Source organism: Periophthalmus magnuspinnatus, chromosome 11 (assembly GCF_009829125.3).
Source record: "Periophthalmus magnuspinnatus isolate fPerMag1 chromosome 11, fPerMag1.2.pri, whole genome shotgun sequence".
Classification (NCBI taxonomy): domain Eukaryota; kingdom Metazoa; phylum Chordata; class Actinopteri; order Gobiiformes; family Gobiidae; genus Periophthalmus; species Periophthalmus magnuspinnatus.
The window spans coordinates 24,850,218-24,862,805 of NC_047136.2; the positions used below are offsets into that span (position 1 = coordinate 24,850,218).

The 12,588-nt window shown below is 37.0% G+C and overlaps 1 protein-coding gene across 9 annotated transcripts in view; it reads left to right on the top strand.

Moving 5' to 3' along the window:
• The window catches only part of thrb (thyroid hormone receptor beta), a 120,679-nt gene that overhangs the window by 84,057 nt on the left and 24,034 nt on the right, over nucleotides 1–12,588 (top strand). For all 9 annotated transcript variants that reach the window (XM_055225555.1, XM_055225554.1, XM_055225557.1 and 6 more), the window contains one exon: nucleotides 11,959–12,024. In XM_055225555.1, the coding sequence (XP_055081530.1) occupies nucleotides 12,018–12,024 (7 nt within the window). In that variant the 5' untranslated portion in view covers nucleotides 11,959–12,017. The remainder of the gene's footprint in view (nucleotides 1–11,958; nucleotides 12,025–12,588) is intronic.

Consider the following 12,588-nt stretch of genomic DNA (forward strand, 5'->3'; position numbering starts at 1 on the left):
GCACATTTAAAACAACTTCAGCTGACCAAAGTGAGATGTTGTTGCTTTGCCTGGAATTTTTCACTGTACGGCATTAAATTTGTCTGTCTGTTCTATTTTTATTGCGCAAAAATAACTTACCTACACAAACTGGCTGTCCATAAATCTGACCTGTAACTTTACGACCTAGTGACATCACCTGCTGGTCTCTGTAAAGATCTATAAATTTAATGTTATATTGTGGAACATTCTCAGCAAACTCATAAATGGAGACAAGCAGCCGTTGACCTGAAAAGTTGCACTGTTTTTGTGTAAGTGTGTCCTCTCTGCTCCTTACACATTTGTTTAGGGTGTGTTGTAGTGGCTCTGCTAATGTACAGGACATAGTGTTCTCTCAGAATGTGGGATGAATTTATGTCTGGGTCAAAGAGGAGGATGTACACCCTCAGCTATGACGCGCCACTTCAAAACACACTCAAGTACAGAGAGATTCATGAACAGGTCTTATAGGGATACATATGTTGTTTATAACTGTTCAAAATATAGCAGAGAGCACAGTAGGAGTGAAATGTTTGTTATGTACTTACAGTCTAAGGAGGTGTCAACAGATAAGTACTTTTTACACTTTTTTTTTACACGTTTAACACGTAAATCCTGCATATTTAGGATGAATTTTTCTCTCAAATTGAAAACACTCTGTTCCATTTTGTGATGTCATGTGGTAATACAGGAAGTGCTCCACTGTGTTTTTAAACTCCATACACCTTCACTAGAATCATTTAGCTAAGTGCAGCCCTGGAATTGCTGATCTGTATTGAACACAAGGTTAAAAAAAAAGACATCACAAGGCGGAGCAGAGCATTTTGAGCTTTGGAGACATTACAGACTAATAATTCACAGCTACTCAACCATGTGTGAATGAAACAAAACACAACTGTGGGAATGTTTTTGATGAGGTAACGGCATTAAAGCCCACTAGAGTCAATTTTGCGTAATATAGGAGGACCCTAAATGTCTAAATGTTAGCAATGACCTATTTCAGGGTGCCCTAAAAGTTTACTAAAATGATTTCAAAAGATCAAAATTCTACTAATATTACTTCAGATGTATTTTAAGACCTTTTTGAAGTAATGAACTAGCTGTCTGTATCCAACTAAAATGAGGTGGCTAAATTCAAAACAGTTGACTGTTGAACTTTTTTTTTTTTTACATTTTTTGTGGAAATTGGAGCTCCACAGGGTTCTTTACTAGAGCCATTGTTGTTCAACATACAGCAATGGGTTGTGCATGTAACATTTCAACAACTTAGTACACAATTACTTTTATTAGTGATGAAACTATTACATATGTGCATTCATTGTAAAATGCAATATTGATCTAAAATGACTTGAAACAGGTTCAAAATTGTTTCTCCATTGCTGGCCCCACTTCTTCATAATGGCATAACTTGAAAAAATGCTATGTAACGTATTGTATTACCAAAGAACAAAATATAGAGCTGTGAGTGAAGATAGGGGTAGGTTAAAAAGTTTGAATAACAAATACATCTTGCCATGTGCTTTGCCTTTAAGTAAAGTTTGTTGCTTTGAGCTGCTTTGCATTACAAGACCACTGAGTACTGTCTGCATCTATCACTTATAAACTCATCTTGGTGAATAATTAGGATGCTCGGAATGCCTTAGGGAAGTGAGAGATAACTTTGGATTGCTGCAAACCATTTTTAAGACAGTAATAACTATGCACAGAGCCTTTTAATGTAGTATTTTGCCAAATCTCCATATATAAACTAGTATCATAACTCCCTAACTGTACTTTTTAGACCTGAGCTCTTGCTGTTGACATTACAGATCCAGTAGCTATTTGTCGCCATATAAAGCTACTACTTGAGTGTATTAACTTACATACAAAATGACAGAAGCCGCAGCGCTATAGTCCTTGCTCATTTTACATTGAGAAATGGATTTGCGGTTTGGAGTAAAGGAAGTGTGGTCCCAGGGCTCGGCTTTTTGCTCCTGTTTGTCTTTGCAAAGTCAAAGGCACAATCAATGTCTCGATGCCATCACAGGAGACAGGGACACTACAGGACATTGTAATTCAATGCCTCAAGCTAAGAGTGTGTTCAAAGATGCTTAAAGATGTGAGGAATTCAGAAATCCCACTATTAAATACATTTATTGTAATAGAGGTGAGAGAGAAATCAAAATGAAGACGAACTGTTGTTTTGACAATATGCAAATTTCGAAAGTTAAAGATGTTTAGCTGTGGTATTTTTCTGATGAGGAAAAGATAATGTTGTTTTCCCTTGAAATGTTGAATGTTGAATCAGTATAGCGTTAAATCCACCTATTTTTTGTCGTATCTCCTTATTTTCCCTCATAACACAGGAAAATAAGGGACGTCTATATGTGACATTAAGTACAACAGAAGACTCGTTAAGTTGATGAATACTTGCTTGCTTGTTTATTGTATGTCGATGTGACTCGGTTCACATTTGTCTTCATCTAATTTGAGTTCCGCCAGAAAATATTTTTGGGCCATCTACATGATATAGTGTTTGTCTTGGTGTATTATTAATTTGCAATAGTTGTGGACTTTTGTAAACTACATCTTTCATGTAAAAACTGAATTTAAAAAAGTATGTTTGCATTAGAATTAGAACATTAAGTATACTGTATATGATAAAAACAAATTTCAAAAAGAGCTGAAACTTCATCTGAACATTACCATTGGGACAATCTAAAGGTACAATCTCACTTTACTAATAATAATCTGACTCTTGCTCTGCTTTGATTGATACTCCAGATGGAACAATACATTTCTGTCTAAAAATGAAAATACATTCTTTTGTGTCTGTTTTCTTTGATTGATGACAGAGATAACATTGAACTATTCATTTACTTTTGGATTCCCACAGCATAAAAAAATTTGAAGTATGACTTAATCATGTGTCTACAGATTGGCAATTATCCACATGATTCTAGTGAATGTGTGTGGCGTTTAAAAACCCCAGTGGAGCACTTCCTGTATTACCACATGACATTGCAAGGTGGAACAGAGTGTTTTTAGTTTTAGAGAAGAACTCAGCCTAAATATGCAGGATTTATATGTTAAACATGTGAATGAAACAAAACACATCTCCGGGTATGTTTTTGATGAGGAAACAACTTTTAACATCAGAAAATAGCATAATATTGGCCCTTTAATTACTGATTTTTGTCCAAGTTTGCCAAAGATACTGTACATGTGTCTGTCTGTGTGACAAGTGCTGAGTCCGGACTTGCCTGCTCTGTGACTGCAGCTAATTTTTGCCCGAGGTGTCGCTCCGTTTTTGTTACTTTTGTTTATTCGAGACTCTTAATGCGCAGAAATGGCAGTTAGTGAGTTGCAGACGCTCTCAGCCCTGTCTTTTGTGCCTCTGTATAAATAAATCCCCATCTGTTGAGTGTCTATCTCCTGTCCTGAAATGCCTTTTACACAAACACATTTTCAGATAGACGTAGGTGTGGCTCGTAAAAATTCAGTAGCGATTTCCCTTTAAAATATAAGGGATAAAGTCGAAGCAATGTTGTGCATGTTGAATTGTGCAAGCAAAGTTTTGATAGACGGTTTGGAAACTGTAATATATTCAAAACCAGGGAACACCGGCCAAACTGTCTCCCGGGAATGATGGACCGTTTCCATAAACAGCAGTGAGTCAGAGGATTTTATGGGCCTGTGTGTGGGTAGAAAAAAAGTCAAACAATTGCTATGACAGGTTAGAGTACTTTTTTTTGAAATTCTGGTAAAAAAAAGTTCATAATTTTACTTCCTGTAAAAAAATCTGGTTGAACAAGAGCAGCAGATATGACATATGTGGAGGTAATTCCTGTTACCTAGCAACTGTAATGTTAATAAAACCCCTGCCTAAATTACACAATAGTTATAATTAGACAAAGTAAAATGAATGACTACATCTTTATTTTGTTAAATCAATGTTTAAACTGCAGGAAAAATGTGCTCCTTGCATGTCATTTTTTTCTGCATTTTTGGTTTGTTGATCACATAGGTAGAGCTTTGTGCGTTTTTACTTTCTACAAACTGTCACTGATGTAAAAATATGATAAATATTCACCACATGTACTATCCCACTGAACCAAGAAATAGGGGAAAAAAAAGTACCTCAAATCTTGATCATTGGTTTCAAGCAAATTACATGTTGGGTTGTTATGGAAAGAGTTTTTCATAAATATTACCTGTCTGTCATAAAAAGTATATTTAACACACACCAAAAACATTACATAAAACCATGGATTTTATAATACAAAACTCCATCCCTAAAATATTGCATAGAAGCTCTTGCCACTCAAAATGTGGGATTAAAAAACACAAAATTCTAAATTGTCAGTGGAAAGTGCTTGTAAATTGTTGAGAAATTGCCATGTACCTGCTGTAATTTCTATCAATATTCATCTCTTTTTTTCACTGTTTTTCAGAGCCAAAAGAACATTGGCTGTGTCCAGTTTCAGCACTATTCCACTAAATAGGGGTCACACCATTTTTAGTGCTGTCCAAATGTCCAGTGAGTGAAAAAGTAGTATACTTAAAATTTCCCACAGTGCACCTTTAAAAGTAGAAACCAGCGTTAGTCACTAGAGCAGTAAATATTGACCACAATGCATTGCAAGAGTTGGGACAACAACAGTGCATCTTTAACTGGTCTTAAACTGGACACGACATGACTTATTGAGAGCAAACAGAAGAGCTGGTTTGTAGCACTGTTGATTCCTGATTATGAATAAAACACAGTCTTAAATAAACTGTTATGGCTGGAGCTGTTAAAAGATCGATAATTTCCACTTCTCTGATAGTCCAGTCTGTTCTGTGTGATCCATCTTGACAAAAACTTATATGGGTGTTATTAGTCCATAAACACGTGTGTGTCAGTCCAATTAGATCATTATTTATTACAGAAATCAGGTTTTATCAGTTTAGCTGACGTTTTTTCACCAAGACACCAGAGTTACGTAGGAATGTCCTGATCTGATACTGGTATCGGTATCGGTATCGGCTGAAATAGTGTTTGTTTTACCTCTGCGGTGTCTTCAGAGTCTTAAGAGTAAAAACAAAATAGGCGGAGGAGCAGAGCTGAATGGCTAGCTTGTTTACAAATGTTAAGTAGCCATGTGCTTCAGGCTTCTCCTCTTTTTACAGACCTCAAACATAAACAATATGATGAAAGCACTGCCTTTAGAAACAGAGGCTAAAACATCACCTAATGACTCTGTCGCTGTGTCCTGAAGCCGCTGTGTGTGGAGGAGTTTAAGACTTTATTTTGCACTATTATAACAAGTTATTATTAGGCTATTTTAAGTAGGCCTTTTTATATTTGGTAATACTTTTATTCAACTGGGGCTACATTCACTGTGAAATACTTACTATTATATTAAAGCCTAAATTCTCTAAGTAAAATCATTATAAATCGGATCAGTATCTGCAATTGCAAATGTAAAAAATCTGTATCAAATCGGGGACCTAAAAAACTGGCTCGCGACACCCCCAGTCATGTGACCCTGACATGAGCTGCACGTCCAAATCGCTCTGTGAATGAGTGCACTTTATAGTCCACTAAACAGAGCAGGTCTAGGGTGGACATTCGGACGCAGCCATTGTTAAAGGTTTAAAGGTAGCCCAACGGTGTGCTATTGTCAACAACACAACTAGCACGTGTGACGGCTATTTATAAAGTGGAAGCACTAGACAGTTTTCCTGCTCACATTGTGCATTGTCTTATCTGGACGTCCTGCTTTAACCTCAGTCATTTCTCTGCTCTCCTTCACTGTTACTCTATACTGCTGGACACCAGGGCTGCAGAATTTTACAAAAAAGACCCCAAGTGCATTTTTTTCCTGATAATTTTTGCAACTGCTTTTATATTTGCAATTTTATTTATCATTATTCTAATTTTACTTCATCATTCTAGTATCTAAGTAAATGGCGTCCATATGATGATTACATGATACAGTATATTGTGCGTCCGTACTACACTCCAGGTTTTGCCTTTTCAAAACCCTCTGTGCGCCTGTGTGTCCATGAAAAACCTGTTGAATGGATCCACCAGCCTCCTGCATCGCTCCAGCTGTTGTCTGGACAGTAAATGTTCTCTAGGGTAAAGAACGGCAAAGGGAAGTCCACTTTCCCAGAATGCACTAGGAGGCAGCTGTGCTTGGAATCACTGACTCATTCAGTTTTTCATGGTGAGATGTCATGTGGTAGATGAGAATCATTGTGAGGGGAGCCAGGGAGCTGTCCAAGGGCCAATTTGGGCCAGTGTGTTCTTACTGTGACCGGGCTTGCATCTCCACAAACCTGACTCTTATTTGACCTGGATAAATAGGTCAAATAAGAAGGCCTCCTCTGTTTGTTTCCATGGAAATGTTGTTCCATTGGCTTTAATCTTACACAGTTGGGCATAAAACAACTCTAAATCATACAATCATCATTTTAGTCAGACATTTGTGGCAGCGTAGAGCTAAAATGTTATTAAAATGTGTTATTAAAGTGTGTTCTTAAAATGTGTTATTAATAGGCTGTTTGAAAGCTGTCATGTATTAAAACATGGAACTTCCACCAATCCAATCATTCAATTCAAAACTTGATTATTTGTCTTAGGCAAATATGTTGTTAAGGTCAGAGGTTATCAACATGTTGTGCTTGATGTCATTTGCATCTTGTAGAAACTGGCCTATTCCATATTCTTTGGTCATTTGGGTTTGGTTTTTTTTGTAAAGCTTGTTTTATAATACAAAACTCCATCCCTAAAATCTTGCATAGAGGCTCTCACTGATCATACATGTGTGACTAAAAAAACACAAAATGCTAAATTGTCTTTTCAGTGAAAAGTGCTGTTGTAAATTGTCCAGAAATTGCCATGTACCTGCTGTAATTTCTATCAATATTCATCTCTCTTTTTCACTGTTTTTCAGACGCAAAAGAACATTGTTAAAGTTAGCCAAATTGTGCTACATGTTATTGTGGTTTGCGTGTTCAGCACCACAGCTTAACAACTATCATTAGCCTCCAGTGTGTGGAAAAAGGCTTATTATCTGACAATAAAGAACATGAAAAAAATACAGTGAAAAAGCTAGTTTATTGTGTTTCTGAATACTAAAACTAGTGCACGCTCTGCATGAATAAAATGAAAATCTGTGTACTTGCCAGGATTATGTAGATGGGTAGGTTAGATGTTTGTAGGTTAGATAAGTTTAAATAAGTTTAATACCATGCTGTGGAACATTACAGGCAATTTTTTAACATCTTCATAGAGCCGGTGGCAGATCCTCCACCCGAAAAGAGATCATGGGGAAATGGCTACTGTCAGTTTCAGTCTTCAGTCATAAACATTGTTATGTGTTGTGGTTACATTGTCGTGAACAGGTCTGAGGTTTAGCCGTATGTGTTATGTGTGAGCCAAGTGTCTGTCGAGAGCAGTATGGGTTGCAGAAGAGAAATATAAGAATATAACATAAGGTTGTTTGCATTTCAGTTGAGATTTCTAGAACTCAAACCACAATGGGAAAATTCCAGTGTTGCAATGCGCAGTTTTAGAAGAATAGAAGAGAGAATAGAAATAGGCACTCAAAAATCAAAATAAATAAATAAACAAAGAGTATAGGGGCACAAAAATCAATCAACTAATCATTACTTGTTGACTATAAAAAATAATCCTAATTGTCTTGTGATTGCTAAAATTATCATTAGTTGATAGATGGATAAATAGATGGATACATAGATAGATAGATAATACTTTATTAATCCCAAAGGAAATTAAGTTTTCCAGCTGCAATACATCACAGACATACATACAGAATTTTAAAATAGGGATTAAAAATAGTCATACGTAAAAACCATAAGTAGGGCAGTGCGATGATGAATACAAATGCAATGCAATCAATACATACCCGATGAACCACTCCCCCCTCCCCCCTCGCCCCTCTCACCTCTACTTTCCCTTACATGGATGCATTATAAAGTCTAATAGGTCTGGGTAAAAATACTTCCTGAGCTTGTCTGTGGAGCAGTAGAGTGAGAGCAGCCTTTCCATGAAGCAGCTCCTCTGCCACAGCTCCAGCTCATGCAGAGGGTGACTGCTGTTGTCCAACACAGAGAACAGTTTGACCAGTGTCCACCTCCATCACAGACACCACACAGTTATGGTGGAGGTAGAGTAGTTGCAGCCATAGACTATATAAAGATGTGGACTAAGAGAGTGTGTGACGTCACCCACAGCGTTCACCTCCAGTCATTAACAGTTATAGGGGCGAATTGGAACTTCGACTGCAAGTATCATAGCAACCAAAGAGCCAATCTGGAGCGAGCACGTGTGTTGGGGTAATTCACCTTCCCGCTCACACCGCTGGTTTAGCAGGAAGCGGGCACTTAGCAACGCTGTCAATCAAACCTGTTTTTAACTCTACCGGGAGCGACCTCAGGGAAAGAAGAAGCCTTATGTGTCATTAAATCAAGATATGAACATTAATAACAGACAAAATAGCGAAATAAAAATACCAGGATCATACATTTTAAGACCAAAATAATGAGGCTCACTGCAGCACTTAAAGAGCGAGGGGTGGCAATTTTTTTTTTTTATGTAAAGGGAACTGGAGTCAGAGTTGATGAAGCCGGTAGTGCACCCATGAGCACTTGCTATTTGGAACACAGCGGCTTGTTGATTCTTGGTCTTTGATTGATTCATGCATGTTTGAGTAATGCTGTATTGTCCTGCGTCTGCACCTATCCTCTATACCTCCCCACTTCCCTGTACAGGGAAGTGTGTAACCATTTTTCAACAATGGGAAGAAATCCAATCTTGACTTGGTTCTGAAAGTTGCTGTATCAGGGGCTGTTGTGGCTCTGGGCTCAGGCCTGTGTTTGGTCGGAGGGAAGCACTGCAGTGGGCCAAGGACCATATACTTCCTGCACTGTAAATCAAAACACAAGTCTGATTTGAAAACATAATTAAACACTGTAAAATAATCATAATTATTAGCGTTTGTTTTGTTTCATTTATGTTTTATTTATTATGTTTTTGACTTGGCAAAAATTCATCAGTTTTGTTACTTGTATCTGGTTTAATATAAATGTTGTTCATGAATAGCAGTGTTATCACAATACAAACACTGGCCTTGTTATTTTGTGTCTTTTTATTGGTTGTAGTTGATCTAACTTTACAATTATTGTTTTGAACTGTAAAGCGCTCTGGGCACCAGGTTGTAAATGTGCTATAAAGATAAAGTCGACCTTGACCTACTAAAATTTAGAAGTTGATTTTGAGATTAAGGCAATACCAAGGAATTACTTTCAACACAGGAAATTGACAGACCTGATGAGATGTGCAGTAGTTTCATTCACGAGATGCAACTGATCGTGTTGTGGTAGCGCTCTGAAGGGGGAGTGACTTAACGCAAGGAGGAAAGAGAGGGGTGTCTCTAATAGAAGTAAAATACCTCCTTTTAAAGATGAATAATACTGCACTTGTACTAAATGGTCCAGCCCTATTTTCCCATACTGTAAAAGTGTATGGATGAATGAGGAGATGATATATTCTATGAGCTGAGAGCCGTTAAACTGGAGCTTGTGCAGTTTTACTCTTAAGGCCCAACAACGCCCCGAGCTCCGCCTGTAGTGTGGATTTAAGCAGAGTCTCATTGACTCATCTCATTCTGATGACGATGTTGGAACACGTTTGACCTACAGCAAAATGTTTAAATATGCTGTTTTGTTGGCATTTGATATTTGGTTGGATTTTTCTGTTCAGTTACTTCAATGAACAGAGAAGTTATGTTTTTAGTTTAACTGCTTTTTCAATATCCAGGTAATAATCAATACTAAAACTGCACTGAAACTCTACACTTTACTTTTTACATAGTTTACTACCAACACATGTTTTTGCAGTATAATGCCAAAAAAGTCTAAATATTAGGACTGAATGATTTGGGAGAAAATATCGATTTGTGTTTTTTAGATAAGCAGTGCGATTAGATTTGAGATTAGTTTTAGTAGTGGAATTCTGTTGAAAGAGGACTAGACAAAATAATAATGTTTACATAATAAGATTTGTTGGTTATAGAATAAATATGTTACCTAAACACTTACAGTCTTTGTGATTTGCTAAGTACGTCCATTCAAATTGTGCTTTGCAATCCTAGTAAATATGTGAAAAGTACAAAGATTAAACTGGTACCACTGTAGATTAAAAACATTTTCAGAGCCTTATTAAAGCATGAACACAAACTGAATTCACAAAGAATTAATTTATTTAAAATGGTTTAGGCTTTGTAAATACTTACCAGTCCCTTTACTCCTAACCCCTCCATTAAGTAGTTACGCCTGAATCATTCTTAATCAACCAGTTGTTCATTATAAATTAAGTCTCTGATCATTTATTATTAAGAGTAAACGTGGAGTGATTATAAAATGGTACCAAAATAGTGCTGTGTGAATTTACTGCTAAAAAAGAAAGCAGAGATTCACACTGCACCTGTTTGGACCAATTTTTATCTTTATAATAGCACAACAATGTAACGTTTCGAGGTCAAGCTCTTCTTCACCCCTTCTTGACCCCCCTGCAGTGCCGATCTTTCCTTTCTTTTCTATATTTTTTGTCTTTGGACCCAGCACGCAGTCGCTTAAACTGGTCTACCCCTGTTTACTCGTACTGAATTTTCTGCAAACACATGAATGCAGTTGCCCTTTGCTATGGGGAAGGAGGTCACTGGTTTCGTTCCCTGACACGCAGCCAAACGCTCCACACTGTGTCCACTCAAAGCCCAGGAGGACGTCTGGCATGAAACCTGCTCAAAGTATCCATCCGCATGATGCGCTGTGGCAACCAGGGAAAGGAACTAGTCCTTCTCAAATGCTCACTCAGTTTAGAGCTATTTATTTGGTATTATTCAGTGTTTGAAGTGTGACTGTGAGACCACGTGACAAACTTGAATTTGCTCCGGATTAATAAAATATCTATGTATGTATTTATGTATTTTTCTTGTCTATCTTTTCTAGTTACATTATTAAGATAGACTAAATTAAAGGGTCTGCACCTGATTTCAAACACGTCCGGAACACGTTTTAGTTTAACTCCGCCCACTTTGTCCTTTCTGCACGCGATGTTGCAACATGCCACAGAAACTGTCTGGGATGGTGTCATGCATTCGTTTTCTTTCATCTCTGCTATTTACATTTTTGTCACTCTTTAAATGCATAATTAAGCGTCTGGGATAGTGTCAGGCAGTTGGTTTCCCATGATTCTTAGTAACAGTGTGTCTGGTTGGGTGAGAAAAGGTGATCCTGTCAGTGATGTATTAGTTATTACCTGAGAGAATGCAGTTATTTCTATGTAAAAAGAATCAGTTTCAGTGATAGGACTTTCTGCTTTTATGGGAGCGGAATCTTTTGGATCCGTTCATTTCAAAGAGCCATTCATAACACTGGCTCTTTTACTGTTTGTTTATATGACAGAAGCCAATGTGAGAACTCATTTTATCTGCAAACTAATCACAGAGAGAAATGACCAAAGCTTAAATGTGTTTAAAATGGTCACATCATGTCACATCACCAATTATGTAAAGAGCATTTATCTTGACAAGAATAAATATAAATCTGGTAAAGCCCTTTTACTGTATATGGTTTATAATCCTATGTGAATGTACTCCTAGGTATATGTTGTTTCATACATTTAATCAAAGAGAACTAGTATTTGGGTTCATCAGGTTCAACACCTCTCATCCGACGTTCATTATTTAACCACTAGGTGGCACCAAACACTTATTGAAAAGCCAGAAAATCTGCATGGACACCATGACCTCTGAAACAAGCCACAGAGGTTTTATGGGGATACATGAGAATAAAATATTCTGACTCATCCAATCAGTTTTTCTTTTATCTACCTCTCTCATGTTCAGATTTTGTGAGCTAAAATGAGAAATCTAATTTTCTTTGCAGGTTGTGTCTGATGTCTGAGGAGGCTCTGAGGATGACGGCTTGGCCCTGAACCCACCAGTATGTCAGGTGAGAGAGACATTTAGGTAAAATAAATAAAATAAACACATTATTCACCATTATATAGGTTTTAGAGCAGGTTTCCAGTCAATCATGTTTCTGAAATGCATGATAAGATTGAATGCAAGTATAACACATAGCCTTCAGTGACAAGTCTATAGATGTCTGTGTATTTTCAAAACAATAGCTTTTAGAAATGTCAAGGTACATATTGATTTTGTCAATGCAAACATAGTACACATTGTAGGTTAGGTCAGATTAAAGTCTAATATGTTCAGATCATGGGCTGACACATTCAGAATTACAATAAAAGAAAAATAAGTATTCAATTATTTCATTTAATTATTCATTTCTATTATGAATGTATTCTAACTAATCATGTTGGTTGTCAAAAATATAAATTAAAGGCTCTGTACCTGATTTTTACTGTCTTAAACACATGAAAAACAGAACTAGTTCATTTCAAACAGTTTGCAGAGGTCCAACGTTATTCCTCACTTACTTTATGCATTCTAAGGATCCAAATAATTCACTGCAATGAGCTCCAGAGATCGTTGTGAAGCTCATTGCAGT